General features: G+C 47.4%; 1 protein-coding gene across 5 annotated transcripts in view; it reads left to right on the top strand.

Annotated features, from left to right (window-relative positions):
- Positions 1 to 27,217, top strand: part of KLC4 (kinesin light chain 4) — a 620,713-nt gene that overhangs the window by 502,765 nt on the left and 90,731 nt on the right. For 2 of the 5 annotated variants that reach the window (XM_069608888.1, XM_069608889.1), the window contains exon 14: positions 1,928 to 11,543. The exons of the other annotated variants lie outside the window; for them this stretch is intronic. In XM_069608888.1, the coding sequence (XP_069464989.1) occupies positions 1,928 to 1,933 (6 nt within the window). In that variant the 3' untranslated portion in view covers positions 1,934 to 11,543. Of the gene's footprint in view, positions 1 to 1,927; positions 11,544 to 27,217 lie in introns of those variants that run through there. 5 annotated transcript variants of the gene reach the window in all.

Here is a 27,217-nt window from a genome sequence, read left to right as displayed (position 1 = left end):
CAGGGGTGGAGCTAAGGGGAACCTGCTTTATTGTCTTGGGCATTATGACCCAAAGTGACTGACTGGAGCACTAAAGTGACATGCAGTTTAAACATTTAAAGGTAAACTGCTTTAATATTACTGAGGATTCCCAGCCTGACGACTGAGAATATTCATGTGCATGTGAATCCATGAAGGATACCAATACTGGAGAACAGGAGGTACAGGTCAGGAACTTGTTCTGTCCCATCCTCTTTTCCCATACTGTTGGGGACGTGCCACAGAATGGGAACGGGACTGGAGCCTGTTGTATAGTGGCATAACCAGGTTTTTTGCTTGGGTACCTACACAGGTGCGTCAGTCACAGACCCACATTGTACGTTCCCTGCACGCCCTGCCCAACAGTTTCCTTGCAGCAGATGGGATGGAGCCAACTGCTGCAGCTGCACTGAGGTGAGCCTAAATTCAGCTATTCCTTTGCGACTCATGCCCAACTGTGCTGTGCGGGTTGTCCGGTAAGTTTTTCTTTTCCACTGACCCGCACAGTTACTGCTTAGCCTGTTTATGGCAAAGGCACATGTGCCAAACTGCGCTAAGTGCGGGTCCATTTCGGGATGCACTCCCCTGAGACGCAAGCGCTGGGAGTAGACTGTCAGGACAACACCGCCATAGTAACTCAAGGATTATGTTGCGGCGATAGACAGATTTAAGCAAAAGGTAAGTGACATTTTGTTTACATGGGCAACTCGCATGGGAGACCGTCTCCAGAAGCTTATCCTGTGCAAGAGAGATCAGAGACACTTTGCTTTCCACATTGGCCGGGCACATGGGGCATGAGCTTTCCCAGCATGACACGACAGTGTGCTCTTAGGCGGGAGTATTCAGATGGTGGCAGTCACTAAGGATAAAGAACCACAGAGCAACGACACTCAGTTACTAACTGGCTCCCTTAGACATTATTTGTACTATAATGAGCCACTGGTTTGTCTGCACCCTATTTAGCCAGTATTACTCTGAGGTCTAATATGACAGGTAAGAGCACATTATTTACTTTATTAAGTTTCTCTTCCATTCAGTTTGCTTGGTTTCTCTTGCACTCATTTTAAATATTGTGTGTCTCTCTTTCGCTGTTAATCTTCTCGCTCTATACCTGTTTTTCTGCTTCCAAATGCGCAATAGTTGAGCTCGACACAAGTATCTAACTCTTGTACTTCACACCATCTTGCAGCCCTCACAGCAGCAGACCCCCTCCCCACCTGCTTCCCCACCTCAGCGACAAACCCTCATCCTTCACTCCAACATGCCCCAGGCATCGTTCACACAGTCGAGTCTCCCCCCTTTGTCCTTCAGAGTGGGCCCTCCTTTGTCCTTCACACCAGCTTCAAACTCAGCTCCCACCCCACACCCAACCACCCCTTGATTCTTCCTCGACATATACCATCATCATTCACATAAGGATTCTGCAGTCATTCTTGACACAAGCTCGAGCGTGACTTGCCAGCTTCCATGCCTCCCTCTTCATACATGCACACATGGGAGGCACACGTGTTTTTGAAGCAGTAACCATCCCCCATTCTGCACAACTGATTATGGCTCGTATCATTTACACAAGTACCCATCTCCGGTCCCTCTAAAAAACATCCACGCTTTGTGCTTCAAGTTCAAGCCAAACCCCATTGTGTGCACCAGCATACATTCCTTGTCCTGCACACATGCATCCAACACATTGTCATTCGCACCACTTGAAACCCCACCCATCACCAAATAATTCAACCCTTTCTTAACATATGTAAAATATTTCTGTGTTCTGTCTATCCCATGGTGCCCCTACTCTGTGTTTTGTGTTCTCCTTCTCTGCATTGCCGTGTGCACTGTGTGTATGATGTGTGCATTGTTTGGCCATGGCTCTGTAAGGTATTTTTGTTTTTTTCTCATCTCTGTGATTTAGGCTTAAATGCCTCCTGGGAAAATCCTCTCTGCCCCGTCTCCAAAAACCAGGAGGTGTCCGCTCTGCCTTCTCCACTGACTTCTTTAAGTTGGCCTTCTTACCATCGCTCCTGCTTGCCTCTACAAGAACTCTCCTGCGCTCCTCAAATGTTCTACACCAGCTCTGACGTGCCAACCAGAACCCTGCTTTCCACCCAAGAACAGGACATCGAGTGAGGAGCGCTGGCTTGTGTCGCTGCTGGAAAATGTGCTCCTTTTCAGAGGAAGAGCAGAGTCTGATCATTGTGTCGAACTTCATCCTTTGCCCAAGAACACTGTTTTAGTTTGATGAATCCTCCATTCTAAGGGAACTTTAAATATTGGACTGTGAAGAAATGCAGTTCAGAAGCTGAATCTACAAGGGCATTCTCTGCCTACCATAATTTCCCTTGCCAAGCGCAGGAGGAGACGGGCACTAGCAGGACCAGTGCTGAGCATGCAGTCTTTCAGTGTTTTCCTAGTTGATGATTTTAGCAAGGCAGTGAGGGGCAGGAGGGTAACCTTTTAACGCATTTCCACTCCTGTACGTGTTCATGCTACTACTCCATTTTCCCTGAACAATTCAGTGGGGCTACCCTTCACCACTGCCTTTGTGGGACACGCCTTTGCATCTCTTCCGGTATTGGACTAAGACTTTCTCTCCTTTGTAATTGACTATGTAATGTACAAAGCTTTGAAACGTATGTGCTAAAGTAAGACTCTTAACTCTGTCTGACTGCACACCAGAAATAGTCTCTAACCCCTTGACTGTACACGCCTTGCAGACCCAATACTGGGAGAAACCGTTTTCTCGTCCCTGCCTTTGTCTTATCACTGCACCTGGGTATGTGCATACACCACCCTTGCTTGGAAGAGTGTTGAGTTGCACTCTATCAGACAGATATGTATGCCTTTGTGCGGGTGCATGTTCCTTCATCCTGCTTATACTCGGATAGCTCTTCCAACCCCCCTGCCCCCACATACTATGCAAGCTTCCTAATTTTGTATGTCCTTGCTGAGGCACGCCTGTAAATTCCCATACTCTGTATTGAGGCATTTGTTTCCATCTCCTACACTGGCCTTTTTCATTTGAAAATTACAAACCTGGGTTTCTATCCAATGCATGTGTCCAAAGCGTCCCATTTCTTGTACCATTGCAGTCCTCCAGCCCCTTTCGCTAAACCTCACTGACCCTCTTATCCGCCACTGTAGCTGTCTTCATTCAGTCATGGATCTAAGATATTAAAGGGCAACTTCTATGGTTACTGGTGTTAGTAGACTTGGAGACCTGCCTTGCCAGGTATACATTGAATCTAGCACATATTTGCAGTCCATGGGGGCTAGATTCTCTTTCAGAGTGGCTGTCCTCTAAAAATCCGTGTGATCTAATATGAGACTTTAGAGTGTGTTCTCTTATGAATTCCTTTATATGTTCGAGTTCAGCTTTTGAGGATGAACTGTGAAGAACCACTGCATGATCTCTACTCAGTTGTGTTCCTGGCTCCATATTGTCTACTTCTTCCTCTTAGGATGGAGGTGTGCACTCCAGCTACACATGTTTCTAATATTCGAGATTTGCTCTTGTAACTATCTATGGACTATAGACTTGCATGTGATGTCTCGTCTGCTATAAGGGAAGGAGTTGTGTGCCAGAATCCATAGGTTTTATCCTGATGTTGAGCTGCTTTGTTTAGGCTAGTCTCTGCTATACATTGGGGTGATGATTTACAGGGAGAGTCAAGGAAGCAGTGTGTTCTACTCTTTGGAAGGAGCCATTTTCTGAAATGTATACTTGCGTATGATGTATGATCAAGAGATCATGTGCTCTAGCCCAGTCTTTTAGAGGAGAGGCATGATCGGGAATCCATGGGGCAAGGGTGGATAGCTCAGGGGCAACAAGCTCACCTTGGAAGCAGGACGACACGGAGAAACACAGGTTCGATCCCCGAGTCCGCGCTTGGAACCCTCTGGGTATTAAGCGTGTTATAAATAACCTATCATATCATATCATGGGGTCCAGTCTCTTTGGCTTTAGGGAGGAGGTAGCACCAGGAATCCATAGGTTCTAATCTCATGTGTAAGGGCGCAGCTGTTGGAGTGGAGGTCTGCTCCCAATTCCTGCACTCTGGTCTTGGATCAGATGTGTGATCAAGAGCTTGTAAGTTGCTAGGCTTTGTAAAAAGGTGGGGGTAGGAGTGGAGGGAGTTAAGAGCAGAGGCATAATCCAGTATCCATCTGTTGCAGGCTCAGATGTTAGGTCGGTGGTGTGGTTTGGAAATCGAGGGTTCTTATCTGAGAAAGGAGGTGCAGTCATGAATCTGAGGATTCCAGACTTAAAACAAAAATGTATTCTTTGTATGCATCTTTTCTCTACTTTAGGGTGGAGTGGCATGGTCAAGAATCAACCGGCCCTTGTCTCAAGTATGCATGGTCTGAGGATCTGCTGTAAGGAAAAAGTAGGGATCAGAAGGGCATGAGGTCCACTCTCGGCACTTGTGAGGGAACATGCTCTTAGGACCCCTTAGAAGTCGTTGGGTGTCCATAAGTGACTTATCTTGGCTTTTACGGATAAGGTGAGTGTTGTATTCTGTGCCCTTCCAGTGGGAGACATGGCTGGGGTCGGGAGTCCATGGCTTCTTCTCTCTTCTCTTAAAGAGGTGGTGTGTTTCACAATCTGTGGTTACTAGTCTCTTCAGTTAGAGTGGAAGTGTGGGGCCAAGGGTTAGGGACTGAAGGTTGAACTCTTGGGAAGGAGATCTGGTCAGGATTTCATGACATTCATTATCAGCTGTTGGATAGAAGGTGTGGGCTGGATTTTCTAGGTTCTAGTTATCACAATAGTTCAAGATGGGAGATGTAAACCCGTGGTTGTGCACAGATGGTTGCTCTGAAGTCATAGGCGCTAGGCTCGGTTCTTGAAGAGTTGTGGTCTGTGTTTCATAGGTTCCAGTCTCTCCGGTTACAGGCATCCTCTGCAATCCTGGATTTCTAGTTACAGCTGTTAGAGGGCATTGGATCTGGAATCTGTGCATTCTAGTTTTTAGTAGATGAGATACTAAGGTCCTGGATTCCAGTCTCATCTCTTAAACTTGACACTTGAGTATGATATGCAATGAAGAAATGTGTGTGCTTTAGCCTTCTCTATTAGGGGAGATGGCCTGTTCCATAAACTATAGTCTTAAGAGTTGGTGTTATGCGATCTTAACTCTTGAAAGGACATCCAAGCTTGAAGCCATGAGTTCTAGTCTTAAATACGATGCATAATAAGAGACCATAGATTCTAGTGCCATCTTTAAATGAAGATGCACAGTCTGAACTACAGGAGTTCAAGTCGATCACTGGTTCTAGTCTCTCAGATACCGGGTGCAGGCTGGTCCAGAATGTAAATGCTGTAGTATTATCTATTGAGCAAGCAAACACCTAGTTGAATCAATCAAGATAGTGGCATGGGCAGAGAAGCAATTGGGTGTTGACTTTGCTTCCCGGGAAGAGTTGTGGCCTGCAATACCTATGGTATAGTATTGTTGAACAGGTAGAGTTCAAATTTCCCATGTTCTAGTCAGTCTTGGGTCATATGTGTGATCAGGAACTCATGGTTCTAGCCTCTGCTAAAAGGTGAGTTAAGACCAGAGTCAATGGCTGGGAATCAATCCCTTTTGGCCTTTGCGTCTAGGGAAATGGTGTATCATTTGTTGTAGAAGGGTTGAGGTCTGAATTCCTCAATGGATAGTCTTATGGTGAAAAATGGTTTGAAACCATGAGTCCCACCTCTAGGTGTAGAAGTTAAGGATGGGAGATATGTGGTCATCATTGTATGGATTTTAGACTTGGGCAGATTTGTGATTAGCAGTTGATGGGTCCTATGTGGGGGGAGTAAAGTACTGAGGTCATATTCTCATCTCAAGACTGAGAGCTAGACAATGGGTTTTGGGGCGGGCACAGTCCGGTTCTTGCCTTAGGGTGCAAATGTGATGTAGAGTGTATGGATTGTTTACTTTTCATTGAATGTTTCATTATGGTATCATGGGTTTGTCTCATTTACTTGGGGGGTGGGGAGGAGTTGTCACAAATCCATGCCATGGTTTCTAGGCCCTGCTCTTCAGGAGAAGGTGTGGTGCAAAGGCCTCAGGTTCGCATTTGGCGGTTGTCAGTTCCCAGCTCTTCATTCCTGCAGGAGCAGATGATGAACCCTCCAGACAACCTTGGCTTGCTCACCAAACAATCCGCAAGTAAGAAATTGCCAGGCAGGCAAACCCAAGGGGAAAGAGGAAGTGGATAAAATAATCTAGTCCTGCTAGTTGCCCTTGTGATTCTGAATCTTTCCTGGTGAGTAACTGAACATCTGACCTATAAATGAAACACACAATAGTTATTATGTTACACCCAATCTTATTCAAGATGACTATTAAAAATGCCCCATCTTGAACTATCACAGCCATCTATTGCCTTTGCTTAATTGCTGAAAGGCTTTTAAACAACCTTGAACAGTTGATTTAAATCTGCTGTTCTTCAAACGAAGTGAAGTGGATTTGTATAAATAAAAATCTTCCTCAATGTACCTTTACTCCTTTTCTTGGTTTAAATGCTGAAAGTCTGATCTTGCTTTCTTTGCTTATTAATATTTGCAAATTTGACCAGCTTTAACCAGCTGACTGAAGGACTTTGCCTTTGACTCCAAAATAACGAAAAAAACTATGCTGAAACCCTTTTCTTGATACCTCGTGCACCTGCGCTCCTCTTACTGGTGATTGGCAACTTCCTTAGATGCACCACACTATATAAGGCTTTGTGCGACTTTTCTTCTGAAGATGCACAGCCTTGTGTAATTCTCTGCGCTACGACGACGCATTGAAATACCCCAGCGTGTCTCTTCCGGAATCTAGTGCCCGACACACGCGTGTAATAAGGTCCTTGTTTCAAAGGCCCTTGGAAACGGAAACTTCTTTTAAAACCATTTACATTGGAAAGGCGTTGCAAGATTTTAAAGTGATTAGTCTATTCCTGAATGTTGATTCACCCACGCACTAAGGTTAGCTGGTTACACGCACGCATAGTTAATTCAGACATTCTCACGCACATCACATAATGTTGTTTTTGCTTGCGCATTCCATTAAATAGAACTTTCTTTTCGAACGGAACTTCACTTTTACAGTCAAATATTTTACTTGAATCTTTCAGCAAACGGCCCTACAACATTTCATAGGGCAATTAAATGTACATTAGGTTTCTCAAGTTACTTTTAGTCCAAAGTGCACTTTCTCATCTGCTCAAACTGTTTAATCACTTGTCTCTTTTGTTGCTGAGAATGTTTTAGTCTTCTTGTTTGCTCTCTGCTTGATCTGGACACAACCTTTGAATTTGTTCTCTGGTTTTCTTCTGTAATCTTAATGGAGCTCTAACTGCTCTGACCTTCTCTGGTGGTATTCTGAATGAAAGGCAGTTTAGAATACTTTGCAAGATTCCAAACCTCCTCACAGGTACTAGTCAGCCAATCAGTGCTGCATGTCACAATCTCCATCTTGGGCTGGGATCACACTAGATTTCTATAAATAATGGTTAAGGTAAGGAACTAACCCAAATCCATACAACAGCCTCAGTAAACGATACACCCCCTGCGTCTTTGAACACCCAGACCCTCTTTCTAACCAGAAATCTCTGGGGGAACCTGACTGGGGGAGGGGCACGGTGATGAGGCCAGCTATAATAGTCCTGGTGTGTTCAGGGATCTGTGGTGTCTAATCTTAAATGGGGTACATAATCCATAGTTAAAGGATTCTAGTCTCACCTGTTGGGATGAGGAGTTATCTGCAACCAGTGGATCCTGGCTCAACACTTTGATAGAAGTTGTTTACAGGGTTCTTGGACGGCAAGGCCAGGTGCATTTGGGATTAGAATTGTCTTGGTGAGACATTTTGGTCTGTGGTTAGACCTAGACTGGGAATTGAAGTAGCCTTCACTCTAAGGAAAATGTTGTGTTCTGGGATTCATGAGTTCTAGTCTTCTGTGGCTAGTATGATCAGAAGCTTATAGGTTCCCCACTTTGTTTGGAGGAAAGTTTGTGGGTTCTAGCCTCCAGTAGGAGGCATGATCAGTAGTGCATGGGCTTTTGGTGTTTGTTTACAAAAGATCCCTGAAGCTTTTTCCCCTCGATCAATATTTCTGTGATTCAGATTTCCACTTGTTACTGTCTCTTAGGTAATTTAATAGTTTTTTGGTCTTCTAAGGCTTAGGCAAGTAGTGAGAAAGGGGAACATATGTGCTTCCAGACCGGCTGTACATCAGTGTTTCCTCTGACACACCTGCAGCACTGGAGAAGTGTGGATTGCCCTCAGATGTAATGTGTGCTTTCTAGGCGCCACCTCCTTCTGAACCCACATAATAACAGGGGAGTACCGCAATGTAGACTGGGGCCACGGCAATGGAATGTTTACGCTCTGCCGCGGTCACTATCACATAATTAATTCATACAAATGAATACCCACCCAACAAAGGAGGACTAGAGTCACCCTGCCTGCCCCTCCCTATCATATGTGCTGCCATGACCAGAGGAGCAGAGGTTTCCGTTATCACGATATCCCTAGTCATTTTCACAAACATTTGTTGATATATTCAAGCCTGTGCTACACCATCTGGCCTCTTTTCTATGCATTCTGTTTATAAAAGTATTGTCTTTAATTTAAGATATGCTATAGCATATAGGAGTCGGAAGGTAGAGAAATGGGGCAGGGAGGCCTACAACTACCCGGGGAAGCAGTCCAAAATCTCAGAAGTGCCATGCAGTTGAAGTTAAATACGTTGAAGCCAAGTTATTTAGTGGCCAGCATGCTTGGAGGAGCAGAGAGTTGTAAGCAGCTTTCATGGACTGCAACCTGCAGGAGCTTGTCCACATCTATGTGCTCTGAACATTGGCTGCAGCAGAATCATCACTCCGCCGCCCAGTGTTGCCAAGTTCAAAAGAAAAATTGATGTGTCCCTCCAGTTTATAAAAATACGGGAGGCACTAGCGATTATCATAAGGGGCACGAAATCTCTGCACATCTGTTTTTTAGTTTTCAAGTAAGGGATGGCTAAACATGTAAGCCCTACACTCATAAACACAATTGAAGCCACTGGCTTGTTGGCTTTGTCAGGACTAGGGGTTGTTTCTAATAGAATAGGTAGCGCCTTCTGTCACGACAGGCTGGGCCCTACATCTGGACAGGACGTGCTCTCTGTGTGTAGGAAACAGCCTGGCTTCATTCAGACACTCGCTGGATGTGGTGTTGGACTGTGTGTGGATGGACAGTTGTAGTGGAATTTGTTAGACAGAGGAGCGTCTTCTGATGGCAGCCAAAGTGAAAGTGAGCCTGTTCTGCCTGGTCTGCCTACTGAACATGCTGTCGCCTGATTTCTGTGCTTTTACTGAGAATCTGTGCATTACTGCAGGATTAGTGTTGCTTTTTTTATATGCGTAGACAATATTTAAGCTATGTCCGCAATGCTCAGACCAATATTGCCCAAAACAAATGTAGGAATTGGTGTTGATATATAACATTATATTGAGGTGTGTTTCTGTGTTCGGAGAGAGAGAGAGAGAGAGATAGAACACACGAGAGAACACACGAGAGAACAAAATGTTGTACTGCCCATCGCTTTTTCATGGAGGCGTTCCCATCTTGAAGAGCTAACGTTTGGAGTCCTCTTTTTAGTGACTGTAGTTATGCAGGCATCCCTACATCGTCACCATCAGTGGAACAACTCATGTGAAATAGGGGTGATGGGTCTGCATGCTCACTCACATTCCTTCTCACTCCTGACTGTAGGTGTCTGCAATAGGAGATATCTGTGACAAGATGGCCTGCTCACTGCATTCTGTACAAAGACTTAAAACCTACAGCAGCGGTAACATGGACCGAACATTCCTTAGACGCCACAAACCCCCCCCCCCCCCCAACCAAATTCCTGTCTTGTTAGTATTGAAAAAGAGTTTTGAGATGTGTAAAAATAAAACAACGGTACGTATCAGTGGGGCATTGCATCACATTTATCAATGATGCACCTTGAGATGTGCATTGTGTAAGAGATTAAATACACATTTTGCATTCTATAAAATGTTACATGAAGGTATTAAAACCACTGTCCTGCTTGACGAGAATGGCCACCAGAAAATTGTACAACGCTCTCCGATGGTTTCTTCTAAGACACTGCTTCATGCTCCACTTTCCCTTGTGCTGTCCGCCTCTCTTCACTCCTCAACCGCTCGGTCACCTTTACAATTGCCATCAAAAGTCGGGGGGTCGACAATAAGCGTGTCCACCCAGGAGGCTTTTTTATCCTTTAAGGAATAAGGAACTATTGAGATGCCATCCTGTTCCTTGCCCTCCAAGCACCTGCTGTGAATCGCCACTAGGCAGCCCACACATCTTCAAAAGGTACACAACAGATTTGCGTGCCTTGTGCCAAGGCAGAATAAAATATACTTTTTCACCAGTTTTACAATGCTACATTAGATATCTGCCTTACCCAAAAGCTTGATCCGAACTGCTCTGCCCTACATGCAATAGGCAACCCAACCTCTTCTATTCCACTAGCCACCTGGTGGTCCTTAAGCCAAACATATGGAGAGAAGTGATAGAGATGTTCTGTATGCGCCCCCACAGAGTAGATCTGCTTGCTGCTCCAAATCATAAGCTTCCTGCCCTTAATCTTCAAGAATACTTTAGCCGAGCAGCTCTTGGGGCTTTGGAAGCACTGTCGCTCCACGGTCTGTTATATTCAGGGGAATCCCTAGATGGAATATCCCTATGGACGACCCATGCATGAGGGCTTGAATTCAGTCTCTTCAGCCATCTCTGACTGCGCAAAGTGAACTGATCCACCTTTTCTGCTCTCATTTGTTCAGTGCTGCCCAGATCAGTCACTTTCAAGGAAAGCATGAGTTAACAGGATTAAAGTAATAGCAATTATGATACAGGACCAAGAGACCCAAGTAGATGAATAGAAAGCACCCCAACCAGCGATGATATCAGTTGAATTGAACTTAAACTGATAACTGATGCATGCTGTAGGTAGATTCTCCGAGAACCAATCCGCTTTCCTGATATTGGGTAAATAAGATGGAAGCATGTGCACTTACTACTAAAGATTCCTTGTTGACTCGCTCATACATAGAACTGGTGCTTCACCTCCACAGGCCAAGGGCTCCCCTGCTGCCATAAGTTGCACGTCTACTACAAGAACTACCCAGGTCTCTCGCCTCTCGCCCATTGCCTTAAACCTTTGCACTCCTGCGTAACAAGTGTTCCGTTCCTCAAGGTCGGACTCCCTCTACATTCTCCTCTTCTATGGCTTTGTTTCACCAGCATCCATTTCGGGTGGTCGCATCTCCCATGAGCATGTGCAATGTAGCCCTGTGGTCTCTCTCTCTCTCTCTCTCTCTCTCTCCCCCCCCCCCTCACTGTACCTGCCTGGAATTCTCCCCCAGAATATTTATAATCTCATTAGTTGTGATCATCTATCATTTGCCGCAGGTCAGCGCTCACTTTTCTTTATTGTATTTGCAGTTTTCCCTTTATTGTAATGAGCTGCTGTAGCTGTCATTAAAGGTGGACTGTGCTAAACATTGATTGTGTATGTGCTTTTTAAAATGTTGCTGCTTCTACAACCTTACCAGTGACAGGCAGGGAATTCTAGGACTCTTTCCTGGAGTTTGGCTATACTCTGAACTGTGCAATCTGCTCACACAATTGGTGTGTGCATTCTATTGCAGAGAGGCGTTTTGCTGGGAAGGTAGGTGAAAGGTGAAGGATTGGGATACACAAGTGTTACCAGGGAGCCACCTGTTGTGAAGTGTTGTGAAGAACGGGTTCAGTAGTATGTACTTAAACTTTGGCTTTTCCTTTGCAGTGGGAGAAACCTTGGACAGACCTTCTCAACCTTTAGAACTGTAGGGTATGTAACCATACCCGAACTAAAGACCTAGATATTTAAAAAGGGTGCCAGAATGTCACAGCATACAAGGCAGACATCAGGCATATCTTTTGCTTCCCACTGTGTGTATCGCCTCTCACAGTCTATTCTTGGCTTGGCCACTCTTAGCCAATAAGCTTGACAGTCACAGTATTACTACTCTGAAGTCTCTTTTATGGGATAAATTAAACTTGCAGGCAATAAAAGCCAGCACATTTCAAGGGTCTGCTAGAGCCCATAGACTACATCATGAGCCAATGGCACAGACACACTCTACTTTTAGTCATACCTAATTATCTCTCTGAAATTGTCCACACGTAAATATTCCCTTCTACTTGTGACCTTTTAGGATTTACCCTTCCGATTGTCTGCAATCCTGATCTACTTTGGCTGGATCGATAATTGCCAAACTATCCAAAACTATACATCTCCCTTTAACCCACCCATCCCGGTTTGATTCATCCCAACCCCTCCTACCATGTTTTTTAATATGTGTGCCCTTTCCCTCACCTCATCACTCTGCCCTTTTACCTGCAGACTACACCCTGGAGACCTGGCCAAGGATTAATCTCAATGGGTGTAGAGCCTGACGTAGAGACCGAAACTCACAGTACTGCACTACTGTAAAAAAAATGCCATTCCAAACGCTGGCTACTGTAAGGGTGCAGAAGGACGACTCTGACACAAAGGTGACATACTTGGGGCTATAGACTTTTATTAAGTAATCAAGCAAGAGAAAAACTAACTTTCCCCAACCCTAAGAGTGGTTTTCCCGCTTCAACAAAAGATCTGAGGTGACTGTCAGGATTTCTGTTAAAGTAACTGTCCACCGTCCTGTGCCAAGGAAACCCTACTTCTGGCCCTTATACTATAAACTAAGAAATAAAGCAGTACTTTTCTGCACCCATGAGGCTGCCTCCCTTCTCCTGACGTTTGGTCTCAATCGCAAAAAGACCTTAGGGGAATGACTCCCTTCCTCAGGCCTGTTGGACCTTCCTCCTGGTCTGGTTTTCCAGGAGAAAGACTCCCTTCTCCCGATCTTCTCCTCATTTCACACTTAAAACACCCAACTCTGAATGTTATGAGGGTCCGCACCCCTGCCTTCTCTGTCTTCTTCTTCTTCTGTGGTTTAGCCCACTTGGTTCACTCCCTTTCCAAGAACTGCCAAGAGGAAGATGACTTGTATCTCGGGAACCAGATTTAAGCCTCCTGTACCTTCCAGCACTTGCCCTTGCCGGTCCCCACTCCTCTTCCGTTACATTTCCTGTTCCCAGAATGTGCAGCTGGTTCTATCTGGGGCTGCTCTCCTACTTCATGTGCTATGCAGGCATCTCCGTGTCTCTGTGCCTCCACCTCATGGATCTACTTCCCGGCCCTCGTAGTGACGGTATGGACGATGCCTCTTGCATTCGCGTTACCGCCTGTCAGCCTCATGTTACCGTCTGGAAGACATTGGGCAAGGGAGTCCCGTGGTCCTCTTTACTCTGGGAGTGGACTGCTATCGGCTTCTTCATGGCCTTCGAGGCATCTCCTTCATGCTTCCCAGGCGTCACGGTCTCTTGTCCTGGTTGGCTGTCTCTCCCAAACAGGCAGTCCCCCTTTGGATTTGATGTCATGAAAGGAACCACGCCTTTGCAGAAGTCTATACCAGTGCCGTTCTTTCTTGGTATCGCATTGTTCCTGTGTCCCACCTCATCCCAGTATTTGAATTACCTATGTTTCTAATGTTCTTCTTCGTCTCAGTACTTTCCAGGACCTTGAGGTAGTCTACTTTACAACAGAATATAGGTCTATTGTCTACAAAGTGGATTGGAGTAGGAGAGGCAAGGGTATGGTGGGTGTGATGTTCTCATAAAGGCTGTACCCCAGATGGCCATCCTTCTCCGTAGGGGTGAGTCCCTCCCCATGCAATCCTCCTGCATTATACCACCCTCAGGGGGACTATCTGATAGCGGCCTCACCTCCCTGGCTCATGGGAATGGGTTCCCCCCCTGCGGCGAAGTGAGAGGGTACGTTCAGACCTGGGTCCCTTGCTCACTTTGCCATATGGAATCCAGCTGTGCCTCACTGATGAGACCCAAAAGAGTCCAAACATGTCTGGGGTTGCTTGTGTTTTCAATGTGGAGGGGGCCTGGCCTCACAGTTGCTCCGATGGTGGGGGGGGAGGGGGTGGGAGTACCTGACTGATTTGCATATGGCTGGGCCTCTTTTGCTGTAGCGCAGGTGGGTTAAAAAAACAGTGGTGTGGAAGGTTAAGAAGAGCAGGGCCAGTGGTTCAGGTTTATTCAAAACATCCACCCATTACTTGTTTGGATGACATCCTGTGATTCGTCACACTACCCACACCCTGTACAATGCTCCACTGCTCTCAAACTAGGTCTGCGTTTTAAACCATAAAATAATAAATAATGGGCCATGTATAACTACTTCACCTAAAGTGGTGAACTCACTGATTGCACATCTCTGCATGATGAAAAGGAAGCAGCCTTTTCTTAGGCAGTGAAACATAGCCTTGGTCGGGAGCTCTACACTAGATGGATACATATTACTAGAGCCTGGTGGCCTTCTCTCAAGCAAGACACCACACTTTGTCGCCTCTTCCAACATTGATCAGTCAGGCCCACCGTTCAAGTTGCCGAGTAGGTCTTGGAGAATCGAGATTATCCCTTCTACCCATCCTTATTCCCCATTTGTGTTGTGTGACGAATCCAAGGAATTAGTCTCCTCACCCCAAGGGGGAGCCACCTCCTTTGGGACTAGGGAAATGAGCCTGAAACGCCTAACAACCGCTAGGGGATGGGGGAAGTCTGATCCCACTGGGGGTAATCCCCACCCCCCTTTAGAGGACAGGAAATCCTCAGAAAGGAGTTATCCTCCTTTCCCAAGAACTCTAATACCTTTGTTGGTTATGTGGGAGTTGAAACATAGCCTCAAGCTTCCTGTTCCAGTGGCTGGTTTGGTTTCTGGTCCAATGTATCTACTGTCTTCACCTGAAACAGCAGAACAGTGGGTGGCCCAGAAAAAGAGCCAATCAGAGGTGGCAAGAGGGAGAGGAGGTTATGGGGCTCAAGTGGGCCAGGATCCTTGTGGGGGATGTGGCAAGAGTATAGCAGGTGTGGGGTTCAGAGGTGGTCAGCACTGCAGATGGATTGCAGCGCTCACCTTGCAGGGTTTGGGAGGCTTGACCCCAAAGGGCAGAGGAGAGCGTGAGACCGGCATGCAGGGAAGCTACTGTCAGAGCCCCCCGCCACCCGGAAGCCAGTGGGAAACCAGACCTAGCTGCGTCTGACTCTGGCCCCAGGTTACACGTTGTGTAAGTTGCTCCTTGTCAGACAGATTTACTGCCCTCCTGGGGAGCACCGCCAAGAAGACGAAGATACGCTAGTGGTTCTGGGGAACCGGGAGGAGGGCACGCAAAGCCAAACAAAAGAGAATACTGAGGGGCGGGGAGAGCCCACAGAGACTCCAAAGTGTGGAGAGCATAAGACAGCCCCAGAGTGTGGAGAACTGCAAGAGACCCCAAGGTGGTGTGGGAACAAGCAAACCCCAAGTTAGGTTGAGAACAAACAAGCCCCAAGGTGTTGGGGTGCACCCAAAGAGACCCCAAGGCAGGGTGAAAACCAAGAAGCCCCAAGGCTGGGAGGATACCAAGAAGCCCCAAGGCAGGGTGAGAACCAAGAAGCCCCAGGGCAGGGTGAGAACCAAGAAGCCCCAAGGCTGGGAGAATACCCAGAAGCCCCAAGGCTGGGTGAATACCAAGAAGCCCCAAGGCTGGGTGAGAACCAAGAAGCCCCAAGGCTGGGAGAATACCCAGAAGCCCCAAGGCTGGGAGAATACCCAGAAGCCCCAAGGCTGGGAGAATACCCAGAAGCCCCAAGGCTGGGAGAATACCAAGAAGCCCCAGGCCTGGGAGAATACCAAGAAGCTCCAAGGGGGGGGGGAGCCTAAGGAAAAACTCCAGACGAGATTGAGACAAGCCTCAGAGTGGGGGTATGAGCAGGCAGTCCCTGAGTGGGAAAAGAACATACCCCCAGAGTGGGGAACTTGAAACTTAGACCAATCATGATGTGGTAGAGAAACATAACCTCGGTCTGAAAAAAGAACTGGACAAGAGAGACTGAAAGATTTCTGGGCTTGAAGGGAGAATGTCCTTTTGATAAACCGGAGTTGAGAAAGAGAGAGACTGAAAATAGACTCTGTGCGTAGTTGGGTCTGTGCATCTAGACGAGGAACCTATGGTAAAGAGGCACCAGGGTCGAGGTCAGAAACCAGCCACTGTCCCCTTGTTCGTGCAAAGGTCCAAAGTATGTTTTTGTTGGATTTATGTTGATCCTTTGTAGTGGTAGCGACAGAAGTCTGGATAGAATAGAATTCATTTATGTAAGACATCCTGACAAGTGCCCTTTTGACGTCTTTCTTTGTAGAGCAGGGAACTGAATCCTAGGCTTAGGGGGACATCTTAGGCTTTGTTTTTATTCAAGAATAAAAGAAACCATTCAGACAACATGCCGCCATGTCAGTCTCCTGATTCTGACCTGCCACAGTTGTCGGCATTTTCCTTTACACAGTTTTGTTCTGGCGTTTGTTTGGTGGCTTAGCACCCAGAGATTATTCTCCCTGTTTATAGGGATTGGCATTTGAAAACCTTCTAGTGAAGAAGCTTCCCCACTTCTAGGGTAAGCTTGAGCACTTCTCAAGTCCATCACACAACCATGTGCTGATCAATTCTAGTATCTTAAAATGACTGTATTAGAAATTCCCCTAGACGAAAATAGCTCGCATCAAGGGTGTGCTTTACTCCCTTTCTATCTGTTCATCATTTGATTACCAGTGATTACACACACACACGCGCGCGCACACACGCACGCACGCATCCCTAGTACCTCAAGCATACACCTTCACCATCACCCCTATTGTACCTTTCCTTTTATTTCTGCTCGTGTCTACTCTCTTCCCTTCAGTCCCTTTTTCTTTTACACCACAGACTAGTTTTGATCTCCACAGACAAGCCCTGGCACTGTAAGGCCACTACAGTGGTGATGGGTGGCATTTAAAAGCCTTTTAACCTGAAATACTGAGCTATACGTCTGCATACATGCCAGAATGGTATTGCGTATCTTGGCACTCTTTCAAGAATCCTAAACTTACTCCGTGGCCAAGGCTGGCAGTGGCGCTCTGTTTGCTAGCTGTTTTGTGACTGCACCTTCCCTTTGTGGCCATATGAGTAAGACATGTAAGTGCCACCATGTGAACCTGCTTGGTTCATAGGCCAGAGTTTGGCGCATTAGTCCTTTACTCGGTCCAGCAGCCATTGGGCTGTGGAAGAGCACGGTGCCCGTTAGCCACTCTGAGAGGAGTTTGATTGCACTTGCATAGACATTGCCCCACAGTCCTAGGAGCCCACACTGATGATCGCTTTGTAAATGGTAGACAAGGCATTGACTGGTGCCCCGGAAAATGTTTTCTACTGACCAATTTTCTTTCCTTCCATAAAATCAATCCGTCATGTCAGAAAAAAAGAACACAACTTAATTGTTTTGTATTGAAATGGGAAGGCAGTCATTTTTCTTAACATTTATTTTTCTGAATTCTATTAGGATTCTCCTATTTGAAGTTTTAGGCTGTGCTTGATTTTTAAAGGTTTTTAATTAAGTCTTGCTGTTTCTTTTATGTAGTAATGGTTATTTTTTTTATTCATAACCAAATAACAATACAAAAAAGAAGAAAAACATAAAGAACAAACCAACCAACCTGGACACTGTTCATCTTGCATAATAACCAAAATTGATCACAAACAGGCATGTGCCAACGCAATAACAATTAAACATTGTTTTTGAATGTATGTATTGAGTACTTATGCAACAGAAACAGGATCTAGATACAGTTATAAAGGCAATGGTAAAATAATCACTTTTGTTTTCCTACAAATCTTAATTCCAGTGTTTATTCAAAGTGAATCTTGCTGCATTGGCATCGGAGACCCGTACATGAAATAAGGAAAATAGGACGTCAGGTGGTAGCCATGAGCTTTAAATTAGTGAGGTGAACCGTCCACTGCCAGCATTGTTGGAGCAGTCCTATATATTTGCCAAGCAGTCTGCTAAGGTCGGAGGCAGAATTGTGTTGGATGGTAGTTACGTTTGACCTTTTATTCGGGGTGCATTATCGCAGGGGCTTGGATGTTGCTGAATCGATTCTTCAGGGCTGGCTGTCCACTTTTGCACAGCCGTCTCGGCTGGAACCTTTACTAGCCGTCCTCGAGGCTCTGCACGAACACTGGAAATCCACTGGGCTGCCCTCCAGCAGACGACGAGGCTGCTGGAAGACCAAAGTTCTGCAGCTGAGTTGCTGAGTTCCTCCTGACTCGTCTGTGGTCCATGCAAGATGTGCATACATGAAGATCCCTGCGAGGGTTCCTCCTTTGTGGAAACTATTGTCCTTTGCCTGGCAATCTTTTCATCCCTGCTAGAGACCGCTGCTCGCCTTTTTATTTAACTGTTTTTAATAATTGGTTTTCTGTTATTAACAAAAAAGCAAATCTTGAATTGCAAGTTGGTTAGAACATTGCCAAAAACAACATAGTCGGTACTCTCCATTCCCCTCACCTCCCCCAGCTTCCCATCTCCTGAGTCCCTTCAATTCTTCCCCCGTCCACCTCACCGCAATGGAACTCCAATTATTGGTATATTGTGGCTTCCGCATATACACTCCCCTCCTCCCCGAGTGTGCTGTACACGTTTCTTGTGTTATCAATCCAAGTCCCACCTCGCCCATGTTCTTTGAAATATTCCGTGGCAACCCCGGTGACCTCGGCTCTCTTGAAATGTGTCCCCACCCGCTGGATATTAATCATCCACAAAAGACTGGTGCCCGCTTTGAATAGCATCCGGATTCTAGAATTGCTGACCGACTGTTATTTTTATGTATTTTTTGTTATCCTTTGGAGATGTTTTCCTCTCACTTTGTCCCCCTTGTGATTCTATTGCCCCACAGCAGTTACACCACCACCTGGCACAGTGGATTCGACAGAAGGTAGCTCATTGGTACCCAAAGGCAAGAATCCATGTGTCCAGGTAACCTCCACCCATGTCAAAATTGTCAACATAAGATCATGCGCTGGAAAGTCGGTGGTAAGAGTGTGGCGATGTGGGATCATCTGAAACCTGGAGGCTCTGATTGCAGCTCAACAGCTTAGTTACACAGCACAGAGGGCCTGGAGGAGTGTTCAAAGCATCTGCAAACTGTGTCGGGATGGAAGGATAACTAAACGCATGTGAAACTGTTTATCTTCAACAGGGCCGAATGTCCCAAAATATTTTATTCTCCAACCAGGGCCTACTGACCAAGTTCCAATTTCCTTTGTCTTACACAGCAGTCCTGGGGTGGAGTTTCCAGCTCTCATCTTAGGTTTCTACCTCAATGTTTCTGGGGTCTGATATTGTCACCCTCTGGCCAATGGTTACCTTCCCAGGGTCCCGAAGGTCACAGAAACAAACGCCTACCAGACAGTACGCACTGTTCATTGTCTTACAATATGCCTGCCAGTATATGCGTCAGTCTGAAGATATTTCAAACTATGAGCCAAGAATCGTCCTCCTGTGCTTTCTAATCACTGGCTCTTCCAGCATCTGGGAGAAGTCTATTCTCCTTCAGGCAATTGCAGACTTATGGCCGGGTCTTGGCTACAGCCCCATGCTGGCTAGAAACACACCTGCGTGTGGCTCTTGCCAACTTCTGGGTTACAGCTTTCAGCAGCCCTCTGCAGTGTGTTACTTGTCTGGATCTTGTCGGGGACTGAACTATAGCTCTCAGTAAGGTTTCACTCTTTGCTTTCCTTATCATCCTGCTTCACCTCTCCTGCCGCTGCCCAAACTACCTCAATGCTTGTTCCTTTCATCCCTTTTTATACTCCTCCTTCCTTTTTAAGGTGCTATAGAAATGTAGGGGATTGATCAGACAAACAGATCAAAGTTATTTGTTATTGGTGGTGATTCTTAATTGCCTGCCCTCTATCCAGCGTTCCAACGTCTTCAAAGCTTCCCCGCAGGTGCATAGTGTTTTCGTCCCCGGGTCCTTCTCACTCCCCCACCAGATTCCCTGAATGCGGTCCTTCTCACTCCCCCACCAGATTCCCTGAATGCGGAACCTAGGATTTAAAGCTTTGGATCAGATTAAGTTGGATTGTCACACGGTTCTCAAGGACACATCTCTTTGTTGGTATAATGAACAATGGTTCACTATTGCTCAGCCCTAGTGCTTGCTGATGCTGGATAAGCCTATTGCATTTTGTTTCAATGTATTTTGACCGCCTTGAGAACGACCAGGTGGCTGAAACACGTGTCGGGTGTATTTCACATGGAATAAATGTTTGGCTATTTCAGCCCAAACCTATCGTCTTTTTCACACTGTATACTTTCACCCAATGTGTTTTGCAGTTATTGTAACTCCAGAATAATCGTCACTTCCAATACTTAATCTAGAGCACAAGTTCATATCCCGAACCAACATTTATTCAGTCTTTACAATTCAAATCCTAGTGGGGGGGGTTTCCAGTTCTGGAATCCTTGTGGTAGGACCTATACTCTTAAGGTTTTTGAGTGGACACTAGCGCACAATAGTAGTATCAAGCCCACTTTCATATTATTTTCCGCCCCACATACAAGGGGTGTATTGGCCACTTTTACTCCCTACAAACCTGCAAATACTCACAAAAAATAAAATAGGGAGTAAAAAATAGCGGGGTACCAGTCTTTCGCTACCTTACTGCAGCTACCCTTGTTTCCTGCACCTACAGTCGGTCTACAGTCTCCACTGAAGTGCTGGGGGAGGAGCACCATCAAAAACCCCTTCTCCTGCGGAGTACATGGCAGGAAGAGCGGCACCCGCGAGCCCAACTCGTCGGATGCAGCGGCACCATTCATGAATGGTGTCGGTGCATCCGACCTCCCCATTCCCATTGAGCCCTACGGGGCTCAAATGAGAAGTAATGAATACCGGCACCCAGCATTGGGGACGGACTGGGTCAGTCGGGAACGGAATGACTGTAACCGGCACAGCTACCGCCAAACTCGTAATGAGGCCCATTGTCCTAAATATCTGGAGAGTCGCAGGTTGCATACCGCTGATCTATGCATAGCATGTGTGACGAAAGCCACTGCCTAACATAGGGGACTGTCAGGAGGGTGGTCAAATTACCCAGTCAGGGTAAAAAGGGGGGGTCCCAAGACCTCCCTCATTGTGTCCTGTAAAGTTGTAGAAGTACAGAGTATGACACAGTGGTGGTATGCTTTTTGGCAAAGACTTTTATTATCAAAATAAAGAAAAGGAAAAGCCTATCTTGCCCTGTTTCTATGAGGGGTTGCGCTGCATCAACAAAAACATTAAGGACTCTATCAGGATGTCTTGTAAAAAATGTATGTCCACTTTCCTGTGCCCAAACCTATTTCCGACCCTTTCACTAAACTAGCTAACTAGGTAACGACTGTGCGTCTTCTTGATCGAGAAGGAGGCTCCGCTCGTTCTGGATACAGACGTTTAATGTTCAGTTCGTGAACAGAATATGCAATGAGCGACTTTTAAAACTATTCCCAAATCTCAAGTGTGCTCTTTTCTTCAGCTCTCACTTGGAGTCTCAAATCTGGTTCACTATCCTGACTGGTTTGACTATTGAACTTAGTATTCCAGAAAGTACCTCTTCCTTTGACAATGGGTCCTCAACCTCTTATTCTAACTTTTTGTACTTCTCTTTCTTTGTCACATGAGTCCCAGATCCCGCTGGGCTGGCTCGGGGTCTCCCTGACTTGTCCTTTCTCTTTCATTTGGGTCCCAGACCCCTGTATATCCTTTCAGGCTCTCCTCAATTTGCTTTGGGTTTCAGCCCCTTGACTGTACACATCCTCCAGTCTCATGTGGGTCCTTGACCCATGTACTTTGCTTTTGTGGGTCTTCCACAACTTTGTGTGGGTCTCAGACCCTGGTGTGCAGTTTCTGCGGGTTCTCTATCCCTGCTTCATTCAATGTCCAACTGAGCAGACCTGATTGATTGATATTTTATTTCTATCGCGCTCGTACACAAGTGTTTCAGAGCGAGACATGGCAAGGGAGGGGAACAGGGGAGAACAAAACAGTGATCTTACTAGGCCCAGCGACATTGAGAACGCACAAGTGCATGGGAGAGGGGGAGGGGAAAAGTGCATGGAGGTAGGGAGAAGTGGAAAGTGCGAAGCAGAGGAGAAACAGATAAATAACAATAAAGGCAAAAACAGTGGTAATGCAGCCAGCAATTTGCAAGTGCTAGGTTTAAGTCAGCAGACAGGGTCGGTCTGACAAGTGCAGGAAGAAAAAGGGGGGCTGTATGGGTACAGATAAAGACACAGACCCCAGTGCAAGGGGTGGCCCGGAGGCAGTGCGGGAGGGTGGCAGAGTGAGCAGGTACCTGGGCCCGAAGGGCAGAGGGTGGCCAGGTGCACAGTGCTAAGAGAGACCAGATCAGCAGGGGAGAGGGGAAGCGAAGGCAGAAGAAAAGAGGAAGGTCTTGAGGTGCTTCCGCAACCGGAGATGGTTCTCCTCAAGTTTTAGAGTGGCAGGGAGGCTATTCCAGAGGGAGGCCCCAGCCGAAGACGGAGATCTACCCCAGCTCGTTTCTTTGAAAAACTACTGACCCTGAGGGATTTGGAGGTAGAGGAGCGAAGAGCTCGAGAGGGGAGGTATTTGCAGAGGGATAACTAAAGGTATTTTGGCCCCAGGCCTCAGAAAGCCTTGTGGATAATGCAGAGGGTTTTGAATTTAATCCTTGCATCCACTGGGAGCCAGTGGAGAGATTTCAAAGCTGGAGATATACGATCCCAGGACTTGAGGCCAAGGACAAGTCTCGCAGTCCTGTTCTGGATTAGTTGCAAGGGGCGGAGAGTAGAGGCAGGTAGATTTAGAAAGAGGCTGTTACAATAGACCTGGTGTACTCTCCTGCCAGAGATGTTTTATAAAGTTTGCTCCAGCTTTTACATTTAGTTCATTATCCCTTTATATCCCAGGGATAATGGTGACTCTGTTTAACTTGTATTGTGCTCTCTGCCTCCCACCAACAGGCCCGACCCTTTCCCTACCTTCGAGAAATGCTGTCGCAGTCTCCAGTCTGTCCTGTGAGTTGTGCAGGGCTTCTGCACTGTTTCCACATTCAGTGTTCTGTCCTGGGCGGCTCAGTAGGGTTAAGCTCTCTCTCTCGCTTTGCGTCTTCCCTTTGCTTTGACTTTACCAGTCGGGTTTCTGCTTTCCCCGTTACCGAACAGGCCACTGCTCCGTGGAGCCTTTCAAGACACTCACTCCTCTGCAGCATCTCGTTCCCTGTTTCTCTGGTTCCTCACCACAGAACCAGCGTCCGGTTCCGAGCTCCTTCAGGGCTGGCTTTCCCCGATTTGGCCAGACAAGGAACACAATCCGCCTGTCCTTTTTATTGCCGTAGCAGTCAGTAATAGACTGTACCGCATATGTTGGTTCCACTGTGGGCTTTTGCCTCCTTCTTTGATAATCTTCATGTCAGTGGCTATAGGAACTCCACCGTCCCCAGTATTATGTGTATGATTGAAGTCCTCTATTCTACAGAGACACATAGAGGTGTTGGGGACCACAGGGAACTGAGGTGGGGGGGGCAAGAGGGAACAAAAATGGGGCGGGGTGAATACTGCGTTCTCCCAAGGTGATTGTTGCAGGTCCCATGGAGGGTTTCCCTCCCCATGAGATCCGCCCGCTGAGTACCACCCCAGAGGGACTCTTTGGTAGCAGCATCACCTCCCTGGCCTCATGGGAAGGGGCCTTCCCCATGGAGGTAGTAACTGATATCCTGGGATTCGTCACACACAGTGAAAATGCCTTCACATTAACCAAAGGTCTGTTAGAAACCCCTTAGGAGAGTTAATGCAGCCCTTTCCCTTTAAGCTAAAGCATTTCCAGACACGTGCAGACCTTTGGGCAGCGTCCCGGCCGGGGTAAGAAGACCACCTTACATAGTGTTCTGCATATTTGTAAAGGGCATGTGCACCACAATGTGGTGCCTGTACACTGAGCCAACCCAAATTGCCAGTGCTATTGAAACAATTAAAGTTAGCCGCCAAAAGCCTGCTGAGAGAGCCACATCCTAAGCTCTCAGCAAAAGACAGCAGGGTAGAGTAAAATCTTAAATCCAGGAGGAGGGAATTTAATTTTCATAAGAAAGGAGAAAGAACTGATAAAGTGCCCCCACTGTTACAGGCAGCCTGAAACCTCAATGCCCCAAGCAAAGACAATGAGGTGTATATGTTATGCTATGTGGTCTTGTAACGCACTCTGCTACCACTTGTGTGGTTTCTTGGCAATCTGGTGGATCTGCAATGGAAGGAGGGTTGGGGATTGGGGCAGTTGTTAGTGGGGTTGAGAGGGAGAAGAGCAAGAGAGCTTTGATGTGCTGTTGGCAGCTCCAGTTTGGCAAAAACCGGTCACTGAGCGTTGGTGCAATTTTGGTTAGTAACCGCCATGGAGTGTTGAGGTATGATTGTGCATGGGTGCTTTGTGTGTACTTGCATTTGGTTCATGTTGGGTGTTGTGAAGTGTTCAGTTTCAGGTACGGTAGATTTAGGGTTGTGTTTGGTTCAGAGCTTGGGGGTAAGTATGCCAAATATTGATTATTTTTAGTACGGTTAGTGCCACACATTTCCTACCCCCAATATACAGCTAGGTGTGACACATTTCCTATCCCTAATTATCCGTTTAAGTGCAGCACCTTTCCTGAATCCAAGTGATTTGCCCGCGGCTGAAACTACCGCAGGCAAATCGTTCACATGAGAAAGGTGCAAACTACCAAAAGTTTGCACCTTTTTCATGCGAACACACATACATTCTCACACCCACACACACAACACACCCATAACACCCCCCACCCACAGCACACCTCCACCCACACCCTCAGCACACCCCCACCCACACCCCCAACATAAACAAACCCCACTTACCTTCCTCTTCATGCTGGGTTCCTGGAGGGCCAGTTCCCTTTCACTTCCGTGATCAGGAACCGGCACTGCAGGGTCCTTTTCTTTTCTTTTTTTTTCATTTTTAAAACAGAAGGTTGCGGGGGTGTCTGCCACAACCCCTGCTCACTATACCATAAAGTATAGTGAGCAGGGCGATGTGGAGGCCAATCCCACAGCCCCCATTCTTCTTTTTTTTTTTTTTTTTTACAATGCTACCACCAAAGGTTCAAACTTTTGGTGTTCAAACCTTTGGTGGTAGCATTTTTAGAACTTTTGATTGTTGCAATCATTTTTTTTTGTTGTTACAATTGACCTAAACCCCTTTCCTATCCCTAAAGACAGCTAAGGCTAACACATTTACTACCCCCAACAATCCATCTAGGTGTGGCACATTTCCTACCCCCGACGTACAGCCAATCTGTCAGACTATCTAGGAATGAAGCTGGTAATCTGCACAATGTTCTGATATGATGGTGGTAATGCAGAAGTGGCAGGGTTTTAATTCAGCAACAAGGTTCAACACAATGGCTAAATGGAAAGTGTAGCAAGGTTCAACACAATCGACTAACTCTAAGAGCAGCTAGGTTCAACACATTTGCTAAATCACTTAAATCGATAGGACAGAAAACTGGGGGCAGCCTTCAAAAATCAATAGTAGGGGGGCATGGCCTGGAGCGCCATCGGTGTGGCTGCTCCTCTAATGGCCTCTGTGTGAAGCCTGCAACTTACCTCTCTATCACGTGGTTCCAGTAGTCATCCTGAGCTAAAAATTCTCCATCGGTCAATGGAAAGTCAGGGCAGCTGCTGATGCAGAGCTGGGCTCTTATCATGGCCCCAAACCGGAGTTTGCAGCCTTTTGAACCTCCCCAAAAGCATCTGCCGCCGAGGCATCCAAAATGGTGGATGGCGGACCCAGGCGTTACATCTAAGCCTCTCGCCATAGCCTGCAACGACCTGCGCTCAAGGCTGCGCCTGCCCAGAGGAACGCTGGCCTGCAGAGAGGCTCCCCTCCTCATCTCAGCTGGTCCGGAGGAGAGGGACCCTTGCAGCCCCTAGAGCCGCCCAGTGAGCTGCCATAAGACGCAGCCCTGCTGCGGGCTGCCTGCTACAGCTGAGCGACCCGAAGCGGTTGCTCCCCTCATCCCCAACCCGCTCTCCGGAGGGTGCCCTGGGTGGTGCGGTTCCGCCCCCTTCCTTATCTGCCTCCCGGTGCTGCCTGCGGCCCGTGGCTGGAGCCTACACAGCCCACAGTTGGAGATGAGCTCGGGCGGCACTCCTGAGAGCGCGGGCTCTGCAGCACCTGCCATCCACCACATTGAGCCGAACTCAGGCACTCCACTCGCCTAATGGGACGGCACTCCTCATCTCTTGGCCCTGCCTCCCCCAGCCAGCCTACACAGCTCGAGCCCCGCACACTGGGCTGCATTCACTGAACTGGAGTTCACCCCTCACCATATCACAAGCCCAATACCCAGTGACTTTGTGGGTGTCTCTCCCCCATCCCCCCCAGGAGGCGCCCCTGCTACCAGCCATTCCGCCTAGGGTCCCGGACCCCTTCTGAAACATCCCACTCTGACTATCAGGCCTCACCCATTCCCGGCGGAATTCTGGGCTCCAACCAGGCTGAGTTCACCTGACAGCCCACACAGGGGAGCATTCAAGCAGCAACGCAGAGACAGTGAGTGAATACCTCCACGGAGGACAACTATCGGAGTAGCTTAGATGGAAATCTGCTGAATTCCAAAAGGGGCACCACGCAGTATTCCCCCATCTAACGGACCAGAGGCAAGTGCACATACAGGGAAGCTGCCTTGGCCTGTACAGCCCCGCTGTCTCAGACCTCTGCCTAAACATCCGGCCAGGCATTGGCCACCAGCGGCCGCCAGGACCACACAACTAACTGCACCTACCGAGGGGGGGGGCGTCCTCACACATAGCGAAGAACGGGGAGACCCTGCTCAGGACTCAGTCTCACCCTTACCACCTCACTGGCTCACTCCAGCTGGGAACCCCCGAGAACATCGACCCCTCGCCAGCAAGCCAGTCTCCTCCCCCCTGAAACCCTTTCGCAATGAGGATCCAGCTTGATGTAGCTTGCCTTTGCCCAGCTCCCACACAGGACTCTACCCCCGCCCAGTCCTCAAAGCCATTCCCAGCCCACCAGGCTTGCCGGGTTCCCACAGCGTGTCCCAAATGACTGAGAGGAGTGCCTCCACCGACACCGTTTGGCCACACGCCAGCGAGCCCGAGGGTCACACAAGGACTCCTTGGGTGTGAACCGTGGAAATGGCCAAGCATCTGAAACCCCCCAAACCTGCAGACATCAC

This window comes from Ambystoma mexicanum, chromosome 4q (assembly GCF_040938575.1).
Source record: "Ambystoma mexicanum isolate Mex_15411 chromosome 4q, UKY_AmexF1_1, whole genome shotgun sequence".
Lineage (NCBI taxonomy): Eukaryota > Metazoa > Chordata > Amphibia > Caudata > Ambystomatidae > Ambystoma > Ambystoma mexicanum.
This window is presented reverse-complemented; position numbering and strand designations above follow the sequence as displayed.